General features: G+C 39.5%; 1 protein-coding gene across 1 annotated transcript in view; it reads left to right on the forward strand.

Moving 5' to 3' along the window:
• SNX9 (sorting nexin 9) overlaps nucleotides 1–24971 on the forward strand; it is a 100049-nt gene extending 75078 nt beyond the window's left edge. The window contains exons 12-18 of the mRNA XM_038394298.2: nucleotides 849–952; nucleotides 3821–3898; nucleotides 11643–11719; nucleotides 13487–13576; nucleotides 14797–14911; nucleotides 16245–16336; nucleotides 23057–24971. Coding sequence (XP_038250226.1) covers nucleotides 849–952; nucleotides 3821–3898; nucleotides 11643–11719; nucleotides 13487–13576; nucleotides 14797–14911; nucleotides 16245–16336; nucleotides 23057–23104 — 604 coding nt within the window. The 3' untranslated portion in view covers nucleotides 23105–24971. The remainder of the gene's footprint in view (nucleotides 1–848; nucleotides 953–3820; nucleotides 3899–11642; nucleotides 11720–13486; nucleotides 13577–14796; nucleotides 14912–16244; nucleotides 16337–23056) is intronic.
• The last annotated feature ends 393 nt before the right edge of the window (nucleotides 24972–25364 follow it).

Raw genomic sequence — 25364 nt, forward strand, 5'->3', positions numbered from 1 at the left:
TTGCTCAGCGCATTCCTGTGTGTACAGTGCTATATAAATAAGTATTGATATTTTAATGCAGATATCCTTAATAAAATGAAAGATAAATACATACATTGGAATCCAGGCAGATTGTTTTTGAGCACAAAATATTTGCATTTCTTCCATGAGATATCAGCAGCTCTTTATCCTAAATCATTGAGTCGTCATCAGGTTGAGATTATATTTGTATTCTCCGTGAAGAGGTAGTCTAGTTTTGACGCTGATTTGCATATCAGATTCACTCTTTGTAGACTGGTCTGTGTGAGTATAGGATATAGCTGCCGTTTTTGTGTGTACCATCATTTTAAGAAATCAGACTTCCATTATTGTTTTAATTCTTCACATTTACATTTTTAAAAAACGTATAGCTAGTGCACTAGGGGTGCATTTTCTTCACAAAATTTAAAATACATAACAGCAATAATCATATATCCTTTATATGTGAGACTGCCATAGGGGATAATGTTTTGGATTAGCTATGTAAACCTTTCTTTATTCATAAGGATCCAGAGCAAGAATGAGGATCCAGTTACAGACTCCTTTTAAAGGATGGAAAGTATAACGAAGCATCAGGCAAAGGACCTGGAGTGAAATTCTGGCACCACTGAAGTCAGTGGCAAAATTGCCATTGACTTTGTGAGGCCAGGATTTCACCACTCTTTTACTGGTTCTGTGAAATACTTAACACACTCTTGGGCGTTGTAAAGGTTATTATTAATAATAGTCATGTAGTTGTTCAAAAGTCCATTGCATCAGTTTAAATGCCAACTGTAGCAAATTGGAACAACTCTGTATCGGTCTGTAATGGGATTGCTCTTATTCCACAGAGAACAGAAATGTGATGCAGTAGGCAGATTCACCAAATCCATGGATGATGGAGTTAAAGAGTTGCTGACAGTGGGACAAGAACACTGGAAGCGTTGTACTGGACGTAAGTGTCACTTGGAGACTTAATAAGTTTAAGTCTTCTCTGCCTTGCTCTTTTATTGCTATTTAGATATATTTATATATTATTTAAATTTGAAATGTATTTGTCTACTGAATTTGAGAACATCCTAGGTTATGATGAAACCATACACTGAAAATAACTAGTAAGGCATACAAAGCTAAAAAAGATAGCACCTTAAAAACACATTGGTTTTTTTTCCCTTTTCCCCTCCTTCCCCCACCCCAATGTTACTACACCTTAACTAAATTTCCTGAGTTTATAACGCTTGGTTTGGACATAATTGCAACATCTCTATATTGTATTTTACCCTAAATTATTAATATATGCTCTCAACAATAACTACATCTTAACATGATTATTTCCAGATAAAAACTATTTTAAAGCTCCAAAATGCTTATTACTATAGTTAATCTTATTATACCCAAAAGACAACTACTTTGCATTCCCTGTTTATTACAAAAATATGGGGCAGGAACCTCATACAATGGAGTCCTGGTCTATTGTTACTGCAATATAAAACAATATAATAATAAACTAATAAGTGGCCAGCTGAGAAAATGTTTTAATATTTATGAACAGAAATTATTACAACAGTAGTGGAATAGAGTTAATATTTTACCATTGCAGTGAAATTCCAGTTAACCAAATGTCCATTATATCCCCACCAGTTGCACTGAAGAAGGAACTTAATATCTATAGAATTCAGGAACTGCATAAACTAAAACACACAAACCACTGCCTTTTTTTTTCCTCCTCCTTCAGCATCTTGGATGGAAGAGGAGACAAAGCATGGGACAGAAGTTCCTGGTTCTGTCTCCATGCCCTGTTCTTTTGTTGTTTTAGCAGTCCCCGTCTCCTCTTTTTGCTTGAGTGCAGTGCAGCTCCATTCTTGCAGGGTTGGAGTGCCAGAGGAGTTGGAATTTCAGGGATCCCTAGATATCTGAATCCAGCTTACCCAAAAGTTCTTGGCTATCCCTTTAGTCCTTTTTTATATATTCACTTTCATAACTTATATTTTAAATGACACATGGTGGTAGAAGGAAATATTGGAAATACAAATTTTCTCTGTTGGAGTGGCCACTTTGTCATAAATTCACACTGCCATTGCTGGGGATTGCATAGGTCTCAAAACTGAATGGCAATGCCTTGGCACACTGAAGAAAATTGAGGATGGAGTGTTGGATTAATGGGGCATACAAAGGGATAGTACTGTGAATGGTACACAATGCATAGGAAATGCCAGTCACAAGAAATAAAAATTAAAACGTGATGCATCAAATTCTTAGCAAGAATTCTACTAACGAAGGTATTCTAAGGATACTAATAGAGAGACCCACTGTATGGTGTAAAAAGGCATTTACCTTGGTCTGAATGGTCTAAAATGTCAGAGCAATTAAAATGTACTTAGTTCCTCTTTTATCCACACAATACAGTTCCCCAAATACAGATAATTAAAGACAAAATGGAAAAGCCAACATATCTCAACTTCTGACTCTTTCTATAATGGACAGTTCATACAAGCAAAAAATTATTTTCATTTCAGAGATTACATCAGGCCTTTGAGTCTATAGTATATAAATTATGCATGCTGTTTATAATTTCAAAAATTCAGCCATAAACCATAGCTATTCTAACCTCATTGTGAAGAAATAATTTGTGCATGCATGTCTGTGTAGACATAATAGAACACCAAATTGTATAATACACATACAAGTGCATTTTGTTAGCCTTATCATTGTATGCAATGTTGTTAGTTCCTACTTTAAGTATTAAATTTTGAAACCTTGATAGCTATCTTTTTAAGAGGGTTATTTTCTTTTTCTTTTTTTAAGAATATTATGAAGACCTAGAACATTGCAGCTAATACAATTTCTTACTATAAAAGGTTGTCTCTTCGTGTTACTAACTCCAGGTCAAGGATATATCCCTGAAATAAATTTATTTTTAAAAGGGAGCTATGGCTCACTTAAGGGGGAAAAAAAAAAAAAAAAAAAAAACAACCCTCTTTGTACTCCTGGAATGCATTTGTATAAGTTGCATGAATATGAATTTGGAATAAGGTGACAGCCTTTTTGGGGTTCATTTAAACACAAAATACTCTGGGTTCTTCACAGAAGAAATGAAGGAATGCTTTTAAATTTCCATGGCAGGGGATATTTCACCTGAATCTAGCTTTTTAAACACATTTGTTGCTTTAGATAAGCAAGTATGGACACATATGGTGACCTTTTCAGTTCTTTCCTCAAGATGCAATGGCAAAGTGTTCTTAGAAAAACAGACATCCCTCTACTGAAGTGGGGGTGGGGTGGGAGGGAAATAGGAGTTTTTTATGGGCGTGTGTGTGTGTATAATCTGTATAAGATTTTGAGAGAGAGATATAGACATACACATGCACAATATGTCATGTTCATTATATATATGGAGACAGATACATAGATTGTATACACAGAGACAGATCCTTATTTGGTGTGCGATTTTTAAAATATGTACTTACACACAGTTATATTTTAAAATAAGTGAAATAAGGTTTTTATCTTCATGAGTTTGAAATGGCCAGTTATTCAGGTATGGATGTGCAGTACTACGCTTTGTATGAATACTATTGTATCTCTTTGAGCTAACTGTATAGAAGGACTAATTTAAGACAGTATTTTATCTTTTTAATTAAAGTGGTTGCCATTACAAAAATATTCATAAAAGGTAATGCATACATATGACTTATGGTAGACGTCTAGAACATTTTCCCCCCAAAAAATGTTTAATATTGAATAGCTGTTTTGTACCAGAAATGCTGTATAATTCAGTGAAAGTGTAAAACAGTATTTATATTTACTTATTTTTTTTCTTCAGCATTACCTAAGGAATATCAGAAGATAGGAAAAGCCTTACAGAGTCTGGCACTGGTTTTCGGCACCAGTGGTTACCAAGGTACTTTATATATTCATTTGTACTGTTCTTTCATTTTAAGAAATATTATGTCTAAAGTGTCCTATTATACAACATTTTGCTGCCAAAATGTTATATTATTTTGGGACCTTTTTAATTTTTAAATCTCAATATAAGTAACATTTTCCTTATCTATTTGTATTGCCTGAGTACCCACATCTTAAAGTTTCAAATGGCATGACGTGTTTACATAAGGAATTCAAATCTGAACATATCTTACAATAATTTTTGTTTAACTTGAGGTATTTACAGTGGCAGTCTGATCTCATACTAATTTGTAACATTGTCATTGACCTAACTGACAATCTACTGAAGCATGTCTTTTATGACCAATACTTGTGTGTTACGTTACAGAAGAAATGTGTGGATATAAAAACATCGGTCCTCACAAAAGTATAGTGACATTTTAAAACCATTTTTTGTAATTAACTGGATTATGTTTACTTGGATTGTAGACACTTTGGTTTTGTTTTGTTTTGTTTTTTTAAAGACCCCTATCTACACAATTAATAATAATGTCATGTTGGGTCGTAGTGAGGAGGAAGGAAAGAAGCGGAAGATGAAAAATAATCAGTGGGCACTTTTTTTTGTTGGGAGTGTTTTATGCATTATCCTAAAAGAGTATCCATATTTTGGGCCAAACTTAAATTCCACTTTGGCACATTTCTACTAGGCTGGTGATCACATCTTGAGGTTTCCAGTTTGCTTGTTCATTATACATACGTAACTTTCTGTTTAGAAGCATCAGAGATCAAATCTGTATTTCATAATACACATTTATTAGCACAGTGCTTCTACTCCCCGTTTCTTTCCACAGGACTGGAGCAGAATTGCTGGCTACTTCAAATATAGTCACTTAAATTCTGCTAGTGTTTTCTCAAGCAATGTGCAGAAAAGATTCTTCAACTTGGTGAAGGACCTCATTGGGTCACTCTCCTGTGTGCCCCTTCTTCCCACCAAATTCTCAAACCAAAATTGGAATCTTTCTCAGATTTCATCCCAAAATGAACCTAAAGATTGGGGTGTTTTTTTTTTTTTTTTTTAACCTAGAATGTTCTCACTGAGTTTAAAACTATTACTTTTCTTTCAGATCACTTTATTAACTGGCATTTTACAGACATTCTGCATTTTTTTTAGACCTTTGATTTAGTAACTTATTCCACCTGGGATTTTCTACTTGGTTACTACTAATTGGTTCCTTGCTTTGTATCCTTCTATAAACCCTGCCTGTTAATTCTGATTCCATTTTCACCTGTGATTTGAAATTAGGTTCTTTGCTGTGGGTGTATGTCCTGTATTTTTATGTTCTTCTGTACCATACTTGAAGTAGACCTTAAATATTTAAAGTGTCCTGCATACAAATTCGGGCTGGAGCCAAACAAAATCTGTAGCATGAATCTTTGGGAAGAGACTGAAACGTTACTTTGGTAATTATAATACGCATTCTTTTACCAGGGTAAAGGGAAAACAAAGAATGTGGCTTTAAAAGCTAGGATGCAAACTTGCAGATCAGCCTTACGAAGGAACCCGGTCATTTGATTTTCAGCATCTTCGAATGGTATGGAAAATAGAGACCATGGTAATTGGGAAGTAGGCAGGGATATTTCCCCTTGCTACTCCCTTAGACTTACCTGGTTGCACCCTAGTGTCTTGCTAAGAGAAATTGCTTCCTTCCAGTTGATTATCCTCTGTCCTGATCCCATATATTTTACTTCTTAATACACCTGGTACAACCGTCTGTTTTCCTTAAATTAAGTATATGGGATTCGTCGCTCAAAATTCAGTTCTCAAAAACAAAACAAAAAACAAAAACAAACAAGTGGATTACACAAATTGCTTAAATCTCTTCACTACTAGTCATTCAGCTGTCTGCTGTTAGTGTGCAATCTCATGTGATGTCTGGTTTGGATGCTGTTGTTCTGTGATTGACTGGACATGCAGAAGAATGAAGACATAGACACATAAATGGATTTAAAGTGGCAGGCTGCCGCTTTAACTTTAATATTAAAGGGGGTGCTGAGACACTCCCCCTCCCATCCACAAAGTTGGTTAAATGGCTTCCCACCGTACAGCCGAAGAATCAGGATTGGCTCCCTTACCCAACCCTCCACCACTCAATTCATGAGTCAGCCCAGTGCTGAATCCCATCACCCTCCCCCCTGTGAAGAGGAATGATAGGATGGATGAGTATGTGAAGACTTAACACCTCGACTCACCCCACAGTCTTGTGGAGTCCACCAGTCCTTCCTGGGTCCCCTACTCCTGTATGTCCTCAGAGCTCTCCCCTTGCAGCCTGTTACCATTTACAGAGATGCCAGCAAATTGCTTGGTTGCATTCTTTCCCCCTACCCCCCGCCCCAACTGTCTGGCAGCTAACTCTTGTCAAACCTGGTCTTTCTTTTTGATAGCTCAACCACATACTGGATCCTTTATCAGATAAGTGGACTCTCTTCCCTCCATGGTTAAGGGGCATCATTCCTGCTCTCTTTGACCATCTGCACAGATCCAAAAGAGGCAGAAAGACTGGCAGCTTCTTGTTTCATGGTTCTCCTGATCAAATCTATTTGTGCATGTCTGCCAGCTCTCTGACACATCTGCCTTGTGAGTGTTTCTGACCAGACCAACCTGGTCCTTGGCCATAGCTATGTAATCCACCCTAAATCTCACTGACTGTTAATTTTCAAATTGAGTCTGGTGCAAGTACTAAGATAAGTCTTCCCTAATGGACTATCGGCATGCTAGGCAATATGAAATGTCCACAGATCAGTGCAAGAAAGAGAGATAGGAAGGTCCCATAACATGCTGCTCTTGCCAAGCTGGTATAGAGACCTTTGGCTCTGAAGCCCAGCTGAGACCAGTCTGCTGATGTAACCACCTGCTTATCAAGCCAGTGTACCATTGAGTAGCCACAAATCCAAAGAGCTACATTTAATTCTGATTTCCCCTAAAAATGAGAAACAGGATTTAACATATGCTCCCTACTTGCTCTGCTGACTCCTCCATCGCATAGATATAGGCTCTCTAACATCTTATCTTCAATAGCCTGAAACGTCCAAAAATCTATGCCCATGGAGGCTGCACCAATCCTAAAGAGAGTATGTGCTGAATTTACTTTGAGCCCCAGATAAGAATCCCTTTCTGATCATTCAGCAAATTGAGATCTTGTCAGTTCACTAACACCCCCAAATACACACGCTCAAAGCCTGCCTCATGCATATGCAGAGGCAAGCACACCCTCCAAGTTTTCACTGGATACACCCATTCATCTAGGCATTCCTTTAACACTGTCATGGTCCTGTGTGCTGTCTGATCTATTTTGGGAGTTTCTGCTATAGGAACACAGACCCTTGTCTGAGCCATGCACCAGCCAGTTCCAGAGTACTCCTTTGGCACAGGGACCACACTGCAGTACTTGTGGCATTCTTTGGTGTAAGGGAAACTAAGGGTAGCTCACGAAAGCTTATGCTCAAATAAATTTGTTAGTCTCTAAGGTGCCACAAGTACTCCTTTTTGCGAATACAGACTAACACGGCTGCTACTCTGAAACCTTAAATAAAACTGCTTTCCTTCTACAATGGCAAAGTCTAGGCAAGACCCTAACTAAACCAAATCTGAGTGGCTATGGGGGTGCCTGACCTGCATGCTGGGTCCTCTCACCCTGGGCGAGTTTCCCTAATAAAAGTCCTCACATTATTCTGCAAATCCTGTCAGCTAGCAACAGACAGACTGGCCCCATGGTGGATGCTGCCAACCTGTGGTGCACTAGTCACACCACATATCTCACCACCAGGAGCTTTTGGCAATGGGCCAATCGTGGGCGGATGTCTTTCCTAACTCTGAACTCAATGAAACCTGCCGTGAAAACCTAGAATGTCTTTGAGTCAATGGAGTTCTCTGCCAGTGTTTAAGGCTGTCAGTAGCTATGGTTCCACAGAGAACAGGGTGTTGGTAACCAGTTTTGACTAGCAAACAGCATTAGTTACCAGAATCTGCCCTTCTGAAATTGAGAGCATTGGCAAAACCAGTATCAATACAAAGAATTTGTCTTGTGGTGAAAAGATATTTAATAACAGTGCAACACACAGGCCCATAACCTCTGCATTAGCTGCACAGACTTTACTAACTGGTAGCTAATGTGTACACCCATTTCAAGCCACTCCTTAGGCCACTTTTGAATACATCAATCCTCTTGATAATGTAAAACCTGAGTTATCACCAATTGTATCTATGTATCTCCAGTCGGCTTGCTAATATGACACTATATTGAACTCCTTCAGGAATTCCCCCCCCATTTCTCCTGCCCCACCCTCCTCTCGAATCTTGTTTGTTACAGTGACAAACAAGGGCTGTTTAACACCTGTGTGGGAAGCTACTAGGTTTTCACAGAATGCCCTGCTGGGCATTACCACCTTACAGTCAAATTTGGATCCCGTAGGATCATCTGTAACTGTTTTTAGTGGATCTGCTGCTTTTAAGAGCTTTTTGTTCCCTGAATCAACACCCATAAGCTCGCTAATTATCCCCAGGGAGGTGTGAAACCCCTGCTGCTATGTCTTATTCTATGCTAAACATGTCAGTTGTTGCATGTGGATCCTTTTCTCTTTCCTTTATGGTTAAAGGGAACCCCAAACATTCTGCCATCTGCTGAAAGGTTCCCTGCAGCTGGACACACTCACCTGGTCCATATCTCCTCTAGTGAACAGGAAGCTTCAAATAGTAATCAGTTGGGGTAAACACATTGCACAAATAACAGCTCATTCCAGCATTATACAAAACAGTTCAAAAGCTGGGTGTAATATGGACAGCTCCTGGGCAGGGCCATATCTGAGTAATAACAACCCTTAATCTGAAAATCACACAGACTAAAGTCTTAGTTCTACCCTCAGGCAGATTCACCCCTAATTCACCCTTTGTCAGTTGAGCACCCCAGCCACATTTATTTTACCTTGCACATAAAAGCATTTAATGAGTAGCAGACCAAGCACAATAGAAGATTCACTAAGGAGCCTTCAGTGAATAAAACAGTATTCCTGTGAGGCCTCACCTGTTAAGGGAATAACCAAAGATTTGGCATTGGAATTCCTCCTACTTTCCCACTAACTTCAGCTACAAATTCTTGTTAGTGTTTGGCCCTAACCACATGGTCCAACCCCCAATTTGGCTTCAATTTCTTGGCCCAAATGTGAACTCTCTCCCAGAATGAGGGATTAAAAACCTGCCCATTAACATCTGACCTGTCTGCCCTATCGGAATAAACCAGTGTATCTAATTTAATGAAGATGGGGATTTTTGTAACATTGCCATATCTACCTCCTGGTCCTGCCTTGGACTAGAGAATCACCCTCCTTTCCCCTGAACTGAGCTTTTCCTCTATCACTGAGTGCTATGGTGACCTTCACACATTTGCTTCATTTTGCACAAGGAATAAAAACATTTCCTTGTATTTGTGCTTTCCTATCACTGAAAGGATCATGTGAACCAGCTTGGTTGGGATAGAAGCAAGACCTCATGCCCTCTGCTGATGGTAGCCTGTGGAACCCCTTCTGACACCACCTGTACCTTGCCATCTTCCACACCCTGATTCCCCTCTAAAGAGGCGGGTTGGGGTGCCCTATCACCACCCTATAGCTATGCTATGCTCTGCTCCACTCTCCCCAGCTCCAATCCATGAAGGTTTCTTGGGTGCATTATGGACAAGGAAGAGGAAAGTGAGGGGCAGTCCCTGATAACCTTGCCCACCCAATCAGAAACACACATACACACACACACCCTCCCTTGCTAAGATGGGAAGGGGCAATGTTAGTGTTCTGAAAAGCCAATCAACTTGTGATCCTCTTCTCTCTCTCTCCCTCCCCCCCTCCCCGCCCTCATTAGAAGCACCACCCAGAACTTCTTTTTCTAATTTAACCAGCGCTCCATTCTGTCTCAAATATAGCCCAGGAGAAAGGTGCCTAAACAGCAGCTTGTCTTTATGTTCAGTAAGATTCCCCCATGTAGTTGTGGAATTGCAAAACTAGGAAATTACAGTCCTTGAAAATTTTCCCTGTAGTTCAAGCCTCTGAAGGGATCTCCTCTGAATTACATATCTTGAAGTCTTTTATTGTGAAGATATCTACCTTCAAAATTATTATTTCAAAACTCCAGGCAGGCAGAAAATGGCATGACTAAACATTTTTAAAATGTTGGAGAAAGAGAAACATTTCTCAGACACCATTCTTATCAAAGTCCAGAAATTCAGATATTACTCAAGTTCTGCAGCTTATAGCAGTGCACATCTGGGAGCTCTCCAGTTTCTGAAATCAGGCTAATGAAACGGTTTGAACATTGGATCTGATTGCCACTCTGTCTTCCTTTATTTCCTCTCCTCCTTTAGGACATACTCTGACTTTAATATGTCTCTCTGTTCCTAACACTGATCAGTTCACACAGGTGAGAAAAAGCAGCTGCTAAATTTGAAATTGGTTCTTTTAGTAAAAATATGACTCATAAATTAGTTTTATTATGGTGCATCTCTTCAGTTGCCAAACATTAAGCCCTTGCTACTAATATGTTCTGTCTTTAATAAATAAGATCTTCAGAAAATGGAGAAATACCTATATTCAATGTATTTGTATCCATAATAATATTGTCAAAACATTTGTCAGGCCAAAAAAAAGAAGATAGTTGGGATCCCATTTCATTAGAAGGGGATAGTGTGCAGTTCTTATAATGCTTACTTGTAGCCTACCAGATATGCTCCACTAGCTCATTTTCATAACTCTCTGTTGGCCAAGAAGACTTGAACAAGCTAATGCCAGGATGGAAAATCATTACAATCATTCTTCGGGAAGACTCAAAAATGCCTTAAGAAGCCAGAATTTCATGGTAATTACACTTTGTTCTGCGTAGTGCTATGAGTGTTACCAGCTCATACAGTATTTGGTATTTTTCTTAAAGCCCCAGTTCCTAGAGGCATGCAATCATGAGAATCTCAACCTTTATTTTAAAAACAAGTCTCTAGTCCTCATGGTTGAAGAGCAAAGCTTGAAAATGTGACTGAACTGTATCCTAAAGGCTTAGAAACCAGATGGCAAAGAAGAAATAACCCAAAATGTGTGGGGTGGGTTTTTTTGTTTTGTGTTTTGTGTTTTTTTTGGAAATCTCATGATTTTCCTGGGCCTGATTCATTACTTTTGAATGCTTGGGATTAGCAGTACTGCTAGTTAGACCGTCAAAGAAAAGTCATAATTTATTAACTGTGAGACGCACATATCTTTGTAACTATAGGGTTTTGGTTTTTGTTGTTCTCCTAATTTTAATAAAACGTGTCTACACAGGTTCTTCACCTGCTTTAGTCGGCTTATCTTACCTTCTGACAATCCCTATCCTTCCTTATAAATGCAGTAATTAAATATTTTAAAAATAGGTGTTCTGTTAATAAAAATGTTAAACACGGAGCGCCAGTCACTCTAGTTAACTTGTGCAAGTTGAATGCCGAATATGTAAATATGCCTTTTTATCACGTTAGTAATTTAAAAGCCATCCCCTCGCTAATGATACCAGTATACCAGAATTGGACAATGTTTGCTCCCTTTCTCTTCTGTGTATTTTTTATAAATATATAATAACTACAGCAGCCCACAGGCTTTCATTACTCGACACTAGCCTGATTTTAAAATCCATTTGTTTATTCAGCAACCGTATTTGTGAATTTGTTACTCCACCTTAATTTGAAATATATTTTTAGGAGAATCTGATCTCAATGAAGCAATAACAGAAGCAGGAAAAACGTATGAAGAAATTGCCAGCCTGGTGGCAGAACAGGTATAAAAACTCTAATAGAATGCAAGTCAATCCAATACACATTACATGACCACATACAATGGGATTTGATCACGTTTTCCTTCTGCTCTGACTTTGACTTAATACATTTTTACATCCATAAGAAAATCAATATTTTTACATACCACTTTTCAAAATTGCCGTATAATTTAAGTTTTTTAATAACTTTACTCCTGGGGACATTCTGCGCAAAAAAATGAAAAATTTCTGTGCATAGTATTTTAAAATTCTGCAAATTTTATTTGTCAAAATAATAAGACTACATAATCACACCAGTTTCAGTTATTTTGGTAATTATTTCAAAATACCTGTCAGCAAGTATGTCTGAAACCACACACACACAGAGAGAGAGAGAGATTTCTAAGACAACCCAGTTTCTGTTTCTCTGTCCCCTTCCTTCTCTCTCTCTCTCCCCCTCCCCCCACAGAGCCCAGGGATCCAGAGGGAGAAACAGCCTGATGCTTGGTCCCAGGCTTGCATGGAGTTTCCCCACCTCGGGGCATGCTGGGAACTGCAGCTGCTAGGAACCCTCTAGCTCCCTCCCTTCCTCCGCCTTCTCTTCCGGCCCGCACAGCATCTTCGATGTATAAGCTGGGCTCTGCTAGGTCCACCATCCCCTAGTGGCAGCTAGCAGCACTGCAGCCCATTTCTGTGGGGGAAACCAAATTCTCCACACTCAACATTAAATTCTGCATTGCGCATTGGCACAGAATTTCCCCAGGAGAAATAACTTGCATTATAAATTATTTCTCTTCTCTATGTCAGCTGAAAGAATGGTGCTAGAAAAGGATCTCCTTTGGATCAGACATCTTGGCCTTCAAGAGATCAAATTGATTATCTCCACAACTGATTAAATGTGACTTTGTGGTGTCAGCACAGGCTGTCTACTAGGTCTCCCACTGTTACTAATGCCATTAAGCAATGATGGGAAATTTTTCAAAAACTTTATTGGTATGGACAGTGGCTTGGGTCTAGATCACGCTGCCCCTCATGTGTATTGTTTTGTCTCATTACTTCATTGGGTTTAACTTTTAAGTCCCTAATTTTAAAAAATTGATCCTGTACCTGCCTCAGTGTTCAGGCCTTAAATTTGGCTTTCTTTAGGACCTGCTGACTGTTCATGTAATGCTTAATCTCCAGAGTCCAAAGTTATTTTCAAATCCATTGTTACATTAGGAAGTGATTTTGTTTTTTTTAAAACACCTTAACTTTTTGAAAGTAATAGCTGGTTGGGTACATTTATCTGCACTGTATTTGTATATAATGATTTGTTTTGTCACTGCTATGGTTGGAAAAACTCTTCAGTGGAACCTTGAGATTACTAGCTACAATAATTTAAGTAAAATATGGAACATAAGCTTTTTAAAAGTGGCATTGAGTGTTTACCCTATTGATTTTATGTTCACTGAGGCCCCCAAACTTCTGTTCCCTGATATAGCTTTATATATTAAAAATAATGGGACAATCTTCACTGCCTTTACATGTATTCCAGCTAAAGACTGGACATTAAAGTGTTTTCAAAATCCATAAATTCTTGTCTTTATCTAGAACTAGTGATCTTTACATTGGTGGCAGCAAATTTTAAATACAATCATCTTTTTCTCATGTTATAATTTTTTTTCTTTTGCCTCTGGATATTTTTTTTGCCTTACAGCTCTTGTTCAATATATGTAACTTTTTCTATTAACTTCTGACATTAATATGACATAAATATTTCTTTCTTAATAATTGCTGAATTCTCTTTATTAGCCAAGGAAAGATCTCCATTTTCTGATGGAAACTAATCATGAATACAAGGGATTTCTTGGTTGCTTCCCTGACATTATAGGAGCTCACAAGGTAACTGTTTTTGGGGGTGGGGTAAGGATGGGAGAGGAGTTCACAGGATAGATGAACTTGGGAGCATAGTGGGGAGAAAAAGGGAGGGATGTGCATGTGTAAAATCAATACTTTGCCTGTCCTACACTCAGATATTCAGTTTGCCCATACCCCTAATGTCAGTATTGCTGGAAACCTGTAGGAAGATAGCGATGGAATCTATGCAAATGAGAAATTCTCAGGGGAGGAGGGGATTTTTTTTAAAGGCCTTTTTCAAAACTATTGTTCTTCTAGCAATAATCATGAAATTTCTAGCTTTTCATCAGCATTTATTCAACCTTAAAAGTAGTTTATAGCGGTGGAGGCTAGTAATGTCCTTTACCTTTATACAACTAATGAAGCTAATGTGACCATCCGATATAAGAATAGACCAATATTAATACCTGAAAAAATTATAGTATAAAGAATTGTATGAGCACAAAAAAGGGGCTCATTCTAAGTAGCTGATTTGCCAGGCACACCTTAATTCTCCCACAAATAAAGTACAAATGACTAAATATTCCTACTAGTCAAAGGCTACATAAACATCATTAGGTCACTGATAGTAAATGGGTCCTTTTGAGAAATAAGTTCTCTTGAAGCAGTTTACATTGCACAAATCTTGGATGAATAGCTAATAGGTCCTAGAAGCATTTGGAAGCTGGAAGTGTTTAGATATGGTCCATCTAGAACTCCATTATATTTTGGAAGCTTGGCCTATTATCCCCTCCTATAAATATGTATGTTAACTTTTGTGTATCAAACCCTGTTTCAGTGTGATTGTAATCAGTGCTCATGTCTTCTGCCATTTCCCCCCACTGGCATGATCAGAAGATATCTAAAATTAAACACATTTTGGGGGAAAGTACTGAAAGGCAAAATCAGATTTGTACACATGCTATGGGTCTGTCTAATTGTTGTTTTAAGCCAAAGGTTCTCAAGCTTTTATACTGGTTACCCCTTTCACATAGCAAGCCTCTGAGTGTGGACCGCCCCCTTATAAATTAAAAACACTTCTTAATACATTTAAAACAATTCTAAACGCTTGAGGCAAAGCAAGGTTTGGGGTGGGGGCTAATATGTAATAATCTTGCAACCCCCTGAGGATTCCTGACTCCCAGTTTGAGAACCCCTGTTTTAAGATAATATGATAACCTTTAATTGATTGTTGTTTTAATCATCCTGCATTTTGGTCTTAACAGGGAGCAATAGAAAAAGTGAAGGAAAGCGATAAATTAGTCGCAACCAGTAAAATAACACCACAGGATAAGCAGAACATGGTGAAGCGTGTAAGCACCATGGCTTATGCATTACAAGGTAAAACAAACTTGAAGTTCAGTGAATATGTTACAGACTCTGAAAGACTAGTTAAGAGGAAAATTTTAAAGGGGAAATCCTGTGCTGCACTAGGAATAAGAATATTTAGCTCTTATGTAGCACTCTTCATCCACAGATCTCAAATAGCTTTACAAAGTAGGTCAGCATCCTCCCATTTTACAGATGGGTAAACTGAGGTACAATGGGACAGTGACTTGCCCAAGGTCATCAGCAGGTCAGTGGCAGAGCCAGGAGTAGGATCCAGGCTTCCTGAGTCTCAGTCCAGGACTCTAGCTACTAGGCAATGCTGCCTCCCTAGGAGGTTTGCTAGTAGAATTTACTTCTAGGTAATGTCCCCAACTGCATTTGCTATTGAGAATTCGAGTCCGAAAAAAAGCAAATGGTATTTTACTGCGTACCAAAATGCTTGTTTTTTACAGCCAAACTTTGAGTTGGTGCAAGTACATTTTAGTTTCAAAGAACAGGAGTAGCTGGAGCCCTTTATGGGAGAGAGCTGGACTCGGAAAACTTTCCAGCCCAAACAAAATCTTTTAAGTGCTTGCCTGAATCAGGATATAAAACTAATGAAGGCCATTGATTTGTTTCTTGAGGGTAGATCTTATCTGCTAGGCATTGATTGTGTTCTATAGAATTACTTCCATACCTAGCCACAAGCCAAACTGCTAAATTCTGTGATTCTATCAGATCTTGCAAGTTAAATAGGCAGGCTGGGTCAGTATTTGAATGAGAGACCAAGATGCTGCAATTCAAGATGTTGAGGATTCAGTAAGTGATGCTCTTTCCTCAGAGTCAGTACTGAACCAATGTTTCCATACAGTATTGGGTGACGGCACTTGACAGCAGCAATCTTTGCACTAATTAATAAAAATGACTGCTTTTCACTTTTCATAAGAATGTGGATGTTAACCCCAGCATCCTTGCCAAATTCCAGTTTAAGTAATCCCATTGTTGCCTACAGTTTTTAGATTGGATATAATATCCTTTTTATTTCATTTAGCAAACTCTGTTGCTGTGTACTATTATATAACTGTTGATTGACACCAAATGTGGCTGCATTTCAGTGACTGATGAATCCCTGTTGTGTGACTTAATTTGTTTGTAAAGTAATGTAAGCTCCATGGAGAAAAGATACTATAAAAGTGCAAAGTAACAGTAATTGCACTGACTGCGTTTGGTGCTGAATTTTATTTAAAAAAACAAAACAAAAAAAACTGCACTCCTAGTTAACACAGTAACTATTCCGAACTAATGAAATTGCTCTTGTTGATAAGCATTTTTCTAAATTAATTTGTATCCTGTGTTTTGATTACAGCGGAGATGAATCATTTCCACAGTAACCGGATTTATGACTACAATAACGTGATCCGCCTCTACCTGGAACAGCAGGCACAGTTTTATGAAACAGTAAGCCACAGCATATCAATGTTGGTTTCTAGTGCATGCTGTGAGGCCACTTATTTTATCTGTCAGAAACGCTAGCTGGGTATTAATCATTCTGCATGTGCACATGTCTTTGAAAGCAGTTGCTTGAAAGTCAGTTTTACATTTAATTTAACAAAAAAGTACAGGAACAAAGGATGAACTGAAAGAACATTTTCTGTAGAGACTTCCAAAATCAAAACTTTGCAGCACATGGAACTTATAATATATTACACTCAGATTGACTTCTTTAAAATAACATTATTAAAGCTGCTAAGTCAAGCACTGGAAGTTAGGAAATGCTTATGCTCACTTAATGAGCAGCTCTTTGATATTTTTACTCCTGGGGAAATTCTGCGCAACTGCAACGCAGCAGAAAATTGCCCCCTGCAGAATCCCTTTGCTTCCTTGCAGGAAATGGTTTCTGTGGGGAAGCAAAGAGAAACTGCACCAGTGCTCATTCACTCCTCATGGCAGCTCAGACACGTCTGTTCAAGCAGCTCAGGGGAGAGCGGTCTGGTGATGTCCTGGCCACCTAGGGATCTTAGTCCCACCTGGGGAGAAGGAGTCTGGAGATGGAGTTGCACCACCTCCTTCCCTGCATGGAGCAACCAGAGCTGGGTCAGATCAAGCCCCAGAAACTTCCCCGACTGATGGAAGTTATGCACTGTGGGGGGAGGATGTGCCTGTGTAGGGGTGAGGCTTGGGGGGAGGGTTCCAGGTGCAGAGTGTGTGTGTGTGGGGGGGGGGGGGAAGCTCCCTGTACAGTGACCCCTCCCCGCACCCATGCACCTGGAACCCCCACACCAAGCTCCCTTCATTTCAGGAGTTCCCCGCACCCAGAACTCCTTCCCCAACCCCACTGAGCCCCAATTAGCTGCATCCTGAACCTCCACCCCACCAAGTCCCAGTTCCTGCCCCCACTTAGCCCTAACCACCTTCACCTCACGCTTCCCCCCCACCCCTCAGTCTCATTCCCCTGCACCCAGAACCTCACACCAAGCCCCTGTGCACCCAGATTCCCCCCTGCACCCAGACGGCCCACTGAGCTGCCCACACCCAGATTGCGCCATACAGAACCCTGGTACTCTTGAGGGAATTCTGCAAAAATTTAAATTTCTGCAAGCTTCTGCATATTTTATTTGTCAAAATAACATAATATAATCAGACCATTTTCAATTATTTTGGTAATTTATTTCAAAATATTTGTCAGCAAATAATTTGAAAATGGTGTTGTTTTGACAAATATACAGAATTTTGCAGAATTGTAAAATATCGTGCGTGGAATATTTTTTGGTGCAGAATTCCCTCAGGAGTAAATTTTGTTTTCCCTTTATTGTTCAGTATGGGGCCACGTGCTTTATTTACTGCACACTCTTCAAACCCTGTTGTGAAGACAGACTTATTACTTGCCTCGTAGACCTTTCTGTAGTGCTCAACTGAAGTCACTGGGAGCTATGCATTGAACGTATAAAGTGCTATATTATGCTAACGACTCTGAAAAATCAAGTCCAAGGCATCTCAAATAGAGTACCTAAAATCTGTGGCTACTTTTGACCTTCATCTCTGTGTCTCATCTTTCTGTCTGTAAATGGGAATAATACCCCTCGCTCATCACACAGACATTGTGAAAATAGATTAATTAGTGTTTGACTAGTGTGCAATAAATAAGGCCTAGAAACGTACATTGACCAACAAGGAAAAAAACTAATTATTGAATAGTTGCTCATTCAGTGAGCACCATCCATCCAGTGCACTGAATGCGGGGGGGATCTTGTGGAAAAACTAGTATGTGATCATGTAATGAAAGACACTACAATGATGCATACACACAAAAGTCTTGCTAAGTTTGCACAGGCAACTTTAATTCTGGCTTTTTCTAACTTTTGAATGCTTCACTTAACAAATCTGATGTAGTATTTGTACATAATTTATTAGAGTTTTTCAAAATGCAAACTGATGCAACAGAAATTTCATCATGTGGCATCTTATTGACCTCCCCCATGAGTCATCAGTAGAATAGGAGCCTTTTATATTCACAGCACATAGACTATTGCCACTTGAACTAATGGAGTAACTAATAGCAATAATAAATTGTCATTTTGTGTGGGGACCAGCACTAAAAGGTGATGAGAAACACACTTTGCCAGTGGATTTCATGGATATTTCCTGACAGTAGAAGAATGGTTAGTCTCAAGAAACCTGGGTTTCTTTTCAGGCTCTGAAGGGGGAGTGTGTTAGTGGAACACTCTTCTGCCTGTTCAACACCCCTGGCTCCTTGTCCCAGTCTCCATTCTTCGGGCTTCTTGTTCCAGGTCCATTTTCTCTGTCTTCCCAGTCTGCTTGTCCTTGTCCCAGTCTCCTTGCCCAGACAGTCCCAGTACCTTTCTCCTGCCCCCATCCCCTCCCAGCTCCCAGTCCCACTCAGCCTCTTGCCCAGGCTCCTCATCAAATCTGTCTTCTCTCCACTGCCCATTTCCCTCATCTGAGTCTCCTTTCTTAGCTGCACCCCATCTGCTTGTCAAATCTGTCTTCCTTTTCCTCTGCCCCTCCTCCGCCTATTGGTTTACAGTCTGTCTCCCCTATCTTCTAATCTGATTTTAGAGACCACTCCCCCACCAACTACCAACTGGTTCCTGGCTTTGCCCCCCATGATTTCCACACCATCTCCCATCCTCTTCCCATTCCCCAGTCAGAGTTTCTCTCCTCCCTGCCAGCCCAGTTTTCCTAGACTCTTTGTCTTAAACTATTACTGTCCTACTTTCCATCCCCCCAGTCCAGTTTTCCCCCCTCTGTATTCATATCAGACCACTTCCTCCTCTCTGTTGCCTGGGTGCCAGTAGGGGATCATTGGGAGCACAGGGGACCGGCTCCCTGCTCTGTTCTGGTGTCTGGACCAGAGCAGCAGGGAGGAGCAGCTATTACAGGTTAGGCCCTGATGGCTGGAGCATGCTCAGTTGCCCTGTCAGGACGGTGATGCAGTCAAGGGAGCACTAGGAGATAGGAGGGATTGACCATACACATTGAGGACTGAATCTTCAGAGAGTTTAGCTGTTAAACTTTTACATGTCTAGTGGGCATGTGTGAATTGCGATTTTCATAGATTCATAGATACTAAGGTCAGAAGGGACCATTCTGATCATCTAGGCTGACCTCCTGCACAGCGCAGGCCACAGAATCTCACCTACCCACTCCTACAAAAAACCTCACCTATGTCTGAGCTATTGAAGTCCTCAAGTCGTGGTTTAAAGACTTCAAGGAGCAGAGAATCCTCCCTCAAGTGACCTGTGCCCCATGCTACAGAGGAACTCAAAGGCTTAGTTTTACCAAATTTGGTTGGATTTTCATGGGGACAGCAAAAGGCCCATTCTTGATACAAAAGACCAAACACTGCCTAATTTTAAGTCTCTGTTCCAAAGCATAAGCTCTTGAAAGAAAAGGTTGCTAGAATTTTTTAACATGTGTGTAACAATGTATTTTTATGTCAGCTCATTCCTAGAAATCGCTAAACCATTTTCACTGACATTTTCAAAAAGATTCAGCCTGCGACAGAAACCCAGCCTGGGAAATTTCAGCCCAAGTGGTTAAAGTTTGGCATACAACTGAAAAACAGAGTCTTACTGTGTTGGGCAACTTTAATAGGTAGTGCTACCAGATTTTACAGCTGTCTGTTGACAGAATCACACAGAGAAGGGTGGTGATAATGATCCCCTATCTGCCAGCAAGGTGATTTCACTCTCTAGTGCAGCTGCCCCAGCAGGCTCAGGGGTATGTGCAGTTAGCATTACCCCTGCTCTCTCCTGGGTGAATGTGGCCAAAACTGCAAATTAAACAACCCCCACCCCATACTGCCAGGCTGGTGTAAAATAGCTTTAGCGTAAATGAGAATTGGGTCCTACCAGTTTAATGGCAAGTGGCCAGACTAACTATTAATACTATGAATAACACATGGGAACATGCAATAATGGTATGTTCTTGAGTAAAATAGTAACTGGCAGCTAAGTGACTCCCTCAGAAACGTCTAACTGATTAAAATTATTGTCCAGACATTACAGTCATGTGTGTGTGTGTTGGAAAAACCACCCAGTGTGCATGACAGATCACACCTAGCCAGTCTGTTAAATCCAAGCATGCATGGGTTTATGTGTATGTCTCCCTTTTTGATATTAGTTCAAGAATTCTCATCCACCAAGTAGTAATGTAAGTTGCATCCACATTTGCTGGCAGGAACTCAAGACCTTCTTAGCCTAAAGAGTTAAGCTTTAATGGGTGACATTTTTTTTTTTAATTTAAACAAAGTTGCATCACTGCCTGAGCAAATGACTATTGTCCAAATACTGAAGAAACAATACACTGTTATGGTTTGAATCTTTATCTATTAGGATTAAAGTTAAACGTTTTTATTGCTGAACTTCAGCAGGGCATTAATTGGCTGTTAGTTCCTATAACTACCCTTCAAGTTCCTTTAGGTGATCAATATGAAATTCTAAAACCAGAACTTAATAGATTACTGAAAGGAAAGCAAATGGTCTTGAATTAAGTGTGTATCTAGCTTGCGCTGATATTCCCATTGTCAAGCTGTTTGGAGTGGCTCAGGAGCGTGAGTACCAACCAGCCTCAGAGCAGAGCGTTACAAACCAGGGCACAAACCCCAAACTGGTTGTACGTTCTATACTTAGATTTCACCAAGTATTAAGTGTCCACTCCTCAAGCACTATAAGAGCTGTAACATGGAGTTAGACTGGAGTACCCAAGAGGACTGTCTATCTTGCCACCTAGGTAAGCCTGCCTTTGTGATAGATGGTCCCTTACACCAGAAATCACAGCAATATCCAGGTTACTCAGAGTCCCAAAAAAGTCACTTACCCCAAGTCAGTTGTACCCTACATCTCTCACAAAAGACAACTAAGACAAGAAATTAGCTATTTACAAGATTAAAGTAGGTAAATATACATACCGACAAGAGTTAGTCTAATGATCCAAAAGGGTAACAGAAGATACTGTAATATGCAAGCTCGTATGTCCTTCAGGGCTAACCCAGGCCAAGCCCTGGGGAGCTCTTGTTTATGCTTAGAAATCTTCACCCCTCAGAATTCAAGCAGCATAGAGATATAGTTCCTTCCTTCAGGGATATTTTACTCCTGGGGGAATTCTGCACCAAAAAATTAAAAATTCTGCACACAATATTTTAAAATTCTGCAAATTGTATTTGTCAAATGAACACTACATAATCATGCCAGTTTCAATTTGGTAATTTATTTCAAAATACCTGTAACAATAAAGACACTCATTCACTCTCTACTCCTGGCGGGGGGAGGGGAAGAGAAAGAGTTAGAGTTAAAGAAACCCCTAGGACAACCCAGTTCCTGTTTCTTTTCCACTCCTCCAAGCCCAGCTGGGGAGCCAGACACCCACAACCCCCCCCCCTGAGTCCAGCCATGGAGCCCCTCTCCTAGCCAATATACCTGAACCTCCACCCGCCTCCCAGAACCCAGCCACAGGGCCCATCCAGTGCAGACACTTCCTCCCAGAACCCAGCTTTGCCCCCTTTCCCCCCAGCCCAGACACCCCTCCCCCTACTTCCCAGGGTCCAGAAGAGGAAACAGCCTACTTCTGGGTCCTATGCTTGTGTGGAGTTTCCTGCACACCACTGTCTTATTCCCTCAGGGCATGTTCCCTAAATTCCCATAAATACAGAATTAGAGACAACTTTAGGCTCCCATTTTTTGTCTTGGTCTTATTCCCTTTTTCCCTTTGTCTCAGACTCCTAGACCTACTTCAGACTTGCATATTTGTAAGTGGTTTCAAAATGATTTGTTTTACATTTTGAGGAGCCAGAAGATGATGTGGCTTAAAGTATAAGTAAGCTTACTCTAATTTACACACTCAACTCCCTTTTCTTGCTGCTCTTGGCCCACTTCTTTCAATCCCTCAGTGTGTTACTAGTAGTATAGGAGGATGGGACCTTGAATGGGTTTTATTTGGTGTAACATGCATGGTGTGGGAACGTCTTGAAATTGTAAGTTTTTTGAACTGAGACTCCTATGCTCAGATGCCCCTCTGAATTTATACCAGAATATTTGTGGTTAAAGCCACTTAAGAGTCTAAAAAATTATTTTTAGTTACAAAAGAGAGGAACTGAACAGCTCAAAGGCTTTGTAATGGAATATGAAACCTTTTGCCCCTGGGTGAGCAGAAATGGTTGTTGCTATTAGGTGGATCTTCAGTCTAAATAATTGTTTGTCTCACTGCAGTTGCTACTGGACATGTCACAAAAAGCATCACATCAAATTGCGCTAATTGGCAACTATGGGGTCTCTGCAAAAAAGCACCAAATGGGCCTTAAGAATTACCGAACCTCTTGCCACTGAAGTGTCCCTCCAAGTCAGGGCTAAGGCACATTGGTACAACAGTGTAGGAACCTTGCACTGGCCATCTTGTGTTCTGTCACTAGCTAGAGGTATGGAGAGTCCAGAGCTGTCAATCCGATATCTTTCATGAACACTATAAATATACAGAATCGTTAACTGGGGTAGGAAAGCACTGCATCTACTAACACTGTTTTCCTAATTTGAACATTTAATATTTGAGGAATGAATCAACTGAAATTTTCTTGGCAGAGAGCTCTAAGATGAGCATGAAAGCTATGTAATTTAAATATGTAAAGTAGTCATGCTATTCATGTGTTCTGTTTGTTTGTTCCAGATTGCACAAAAACTGAGGCAGGCACTTGGCCGCTTTCCGGTGATGTAGAAATAAACTGGGATGGATAACGAAGAACAACTCCGAAGTGCTTTTCTGATTTGGGGGCAATGCGACTAAAAAGTTTGTCTTTGCCATCCAAGAAACCAAAAAACACCACACCAAAAGGAAAAAAATCTGAACTGCAAAAAACAGTTAAAATAATTTAAGATGTTTACTGTTCTCCACATTTAGTCTTTGCCAGCCAAAAAAACAAAATCTGAATTGCAAAAAGAGTGAAAATAATTTGATGATTACTACTTCAGCCTAAATGCACCAGTTATTTAGGTATATATTTATCTTGAACACTCTACTTCCATATCTATCTTTTTTTAAACAAAAGCTGTCTCTTGCTAGAAAATGCTCTCAGTTGTAGGGCTTGAAATTGTCAAACTAGTCTGCATTTCCATGGATTATAAACAGATTCATGGTTTGTCATAATTTCTTCCAGTTTACTCTTAACTAATGTCAGATGATGAGGTATTTTTTTCATTTAAAAAAAGTGAGTAAATCAGAAAAAGATGGTTTTTATATTTTTTATTTTCCTTATATACCATTCAGCCTTTTGTTGGAATTCCTTTCAGCAGTTATGTAAAGTTCATGTATGTTTCAGTTGCACACTCAAGATAAACTCTTAAGATTGTTTTGTTCGGTGACCATTTTGCTCTATATGGTTATGCTTTCCAACATGTACTTCCAGCACAGTCTCCATAACATGATGGCTGGCAAATTGTTCACTTTTTTCCATAATTACTTAATATTCCATTCCTGTGGAACAAAGCCTTAGAGCTTGTGTATGTTGGGCCCTCCCTCCCTTCCTGCCATGCACTGTGCAAAGAAGAAACATTAACCAAGGAAAGAGCCATTCCAGGAAACTGGAAAAATATTCTTTCACACCAGCAGTCTGACTCCATTAAATATTATTCAGCCATGGGCTACCTCTAATAGGGTACTCAGTGCTGTGTCCTGGCCATCATCTTCCCCTTTGCCCAACAGAAGTCAGAGTATCTGCAGAGATGACACTTCCAGTCACTTTTGACCCCAAGTGACAGGAGTCCCCAGATTACTACCCAACTCAGGTTTTCACATAGTAGCACAACATGCTACTGGCTCCCATTCATCTAAAAAAAAAAAAAAAAAATCCACAGCCACTAAAAGGAAGGGGGGGGGGGGGGAAATTCTAGTGCAAACTGAACCAAGACCTCCGAGGTGTTGAATAAAATCCGAGATGTGTGGCAAATAAGTTATTAAAAATAATATTGTAGTTGCAAATGAGGTATGATGTTCACCGCACATGAATGGCACAGTTATTGTCTTTACTAACAAAGTGCCACTAAACAACTACACTTTAGGCAAACTTATATATAGTTACCGTCCAATATTTCACTTAATGCCACAAGCAAGCCAGGATGCCAAACTGCAGCTTTTGCTAAAAATCTTCCCTCAAATATAAACAACTTAAGGAATAATTTATTTTACCCACAAAGCCATGTTAAGTGACGGGTACATTCTCTTGATTCTATTGTTGCCTTACTATGTTGTGTATTGCTGTTATTTTTGTGAAATATTTTTACAATAAAAGAAAAATCTGGATCTGCCTGAATAACATGAAAACAAAAAATCACTAAGCCTGAGTCCAGATGCTCTTTAGTAGCATGGGTTTTGTTCATATTTTATAAATACATTGTTTTCCCTCAATTTAGTTTTCTTCCAAATTCCATAGAGCAGTGTTTGATACAGCCATTTAAATATATGTACAAATTGTAAAGAATGTGTATAAATGTTTTACACCAAATGTAAGATCTTTCCTGCATGTAGAAGCAACTTATAAATTGTTACGATGTGTACAGTAAATTCTGAAAGCACCTTTTCAAACCAACATTTTTTTAGCCTTTTTGTATATTCACTTTTCTGTGACGAAAGTTCTTTGTAACTGGTTCTTAGCTGGGGGGAATTTTTATCAAGCTTTGAGCTGATCCTGATACACAAGTTGCAGGTTGTGCATCTTTTAGTGGAGATGGTTTGGGAATCTAAGCATAAGGTGTGCATTTCCAGTGTGGGGAAGCTATGTTTGTAACACCTATGTCAGACATAAAACTATTTAAAACAAGCAAATCTGTTTAAGTCCTAGAAAATAAATTCCTTAGACTAATATATATTTATGTATACCCATAAGACTGTTTTCTTGAAGATCATACAGCTTCGTAACTTGAAGATGTAGTGTGAGGTGCAAATGTGTCCTACATTGCTTTCCTTCGCTTCATCAGGTTAT

Source organism: Dermochelys coriacea, chromosome 3 (assembly GCF_009764565.3).
Source record: "Dermochelys coriacea isolate rDerCor1 chromosome 3, rDerCor1.pri.v4, whole genome shotgun sequence".
Lineage (NCBI taxonomy): Eukaryota > Metazoa > Chordata > Testudines > Dermochelyidae > Dermochelys > Dermochelys coriacea.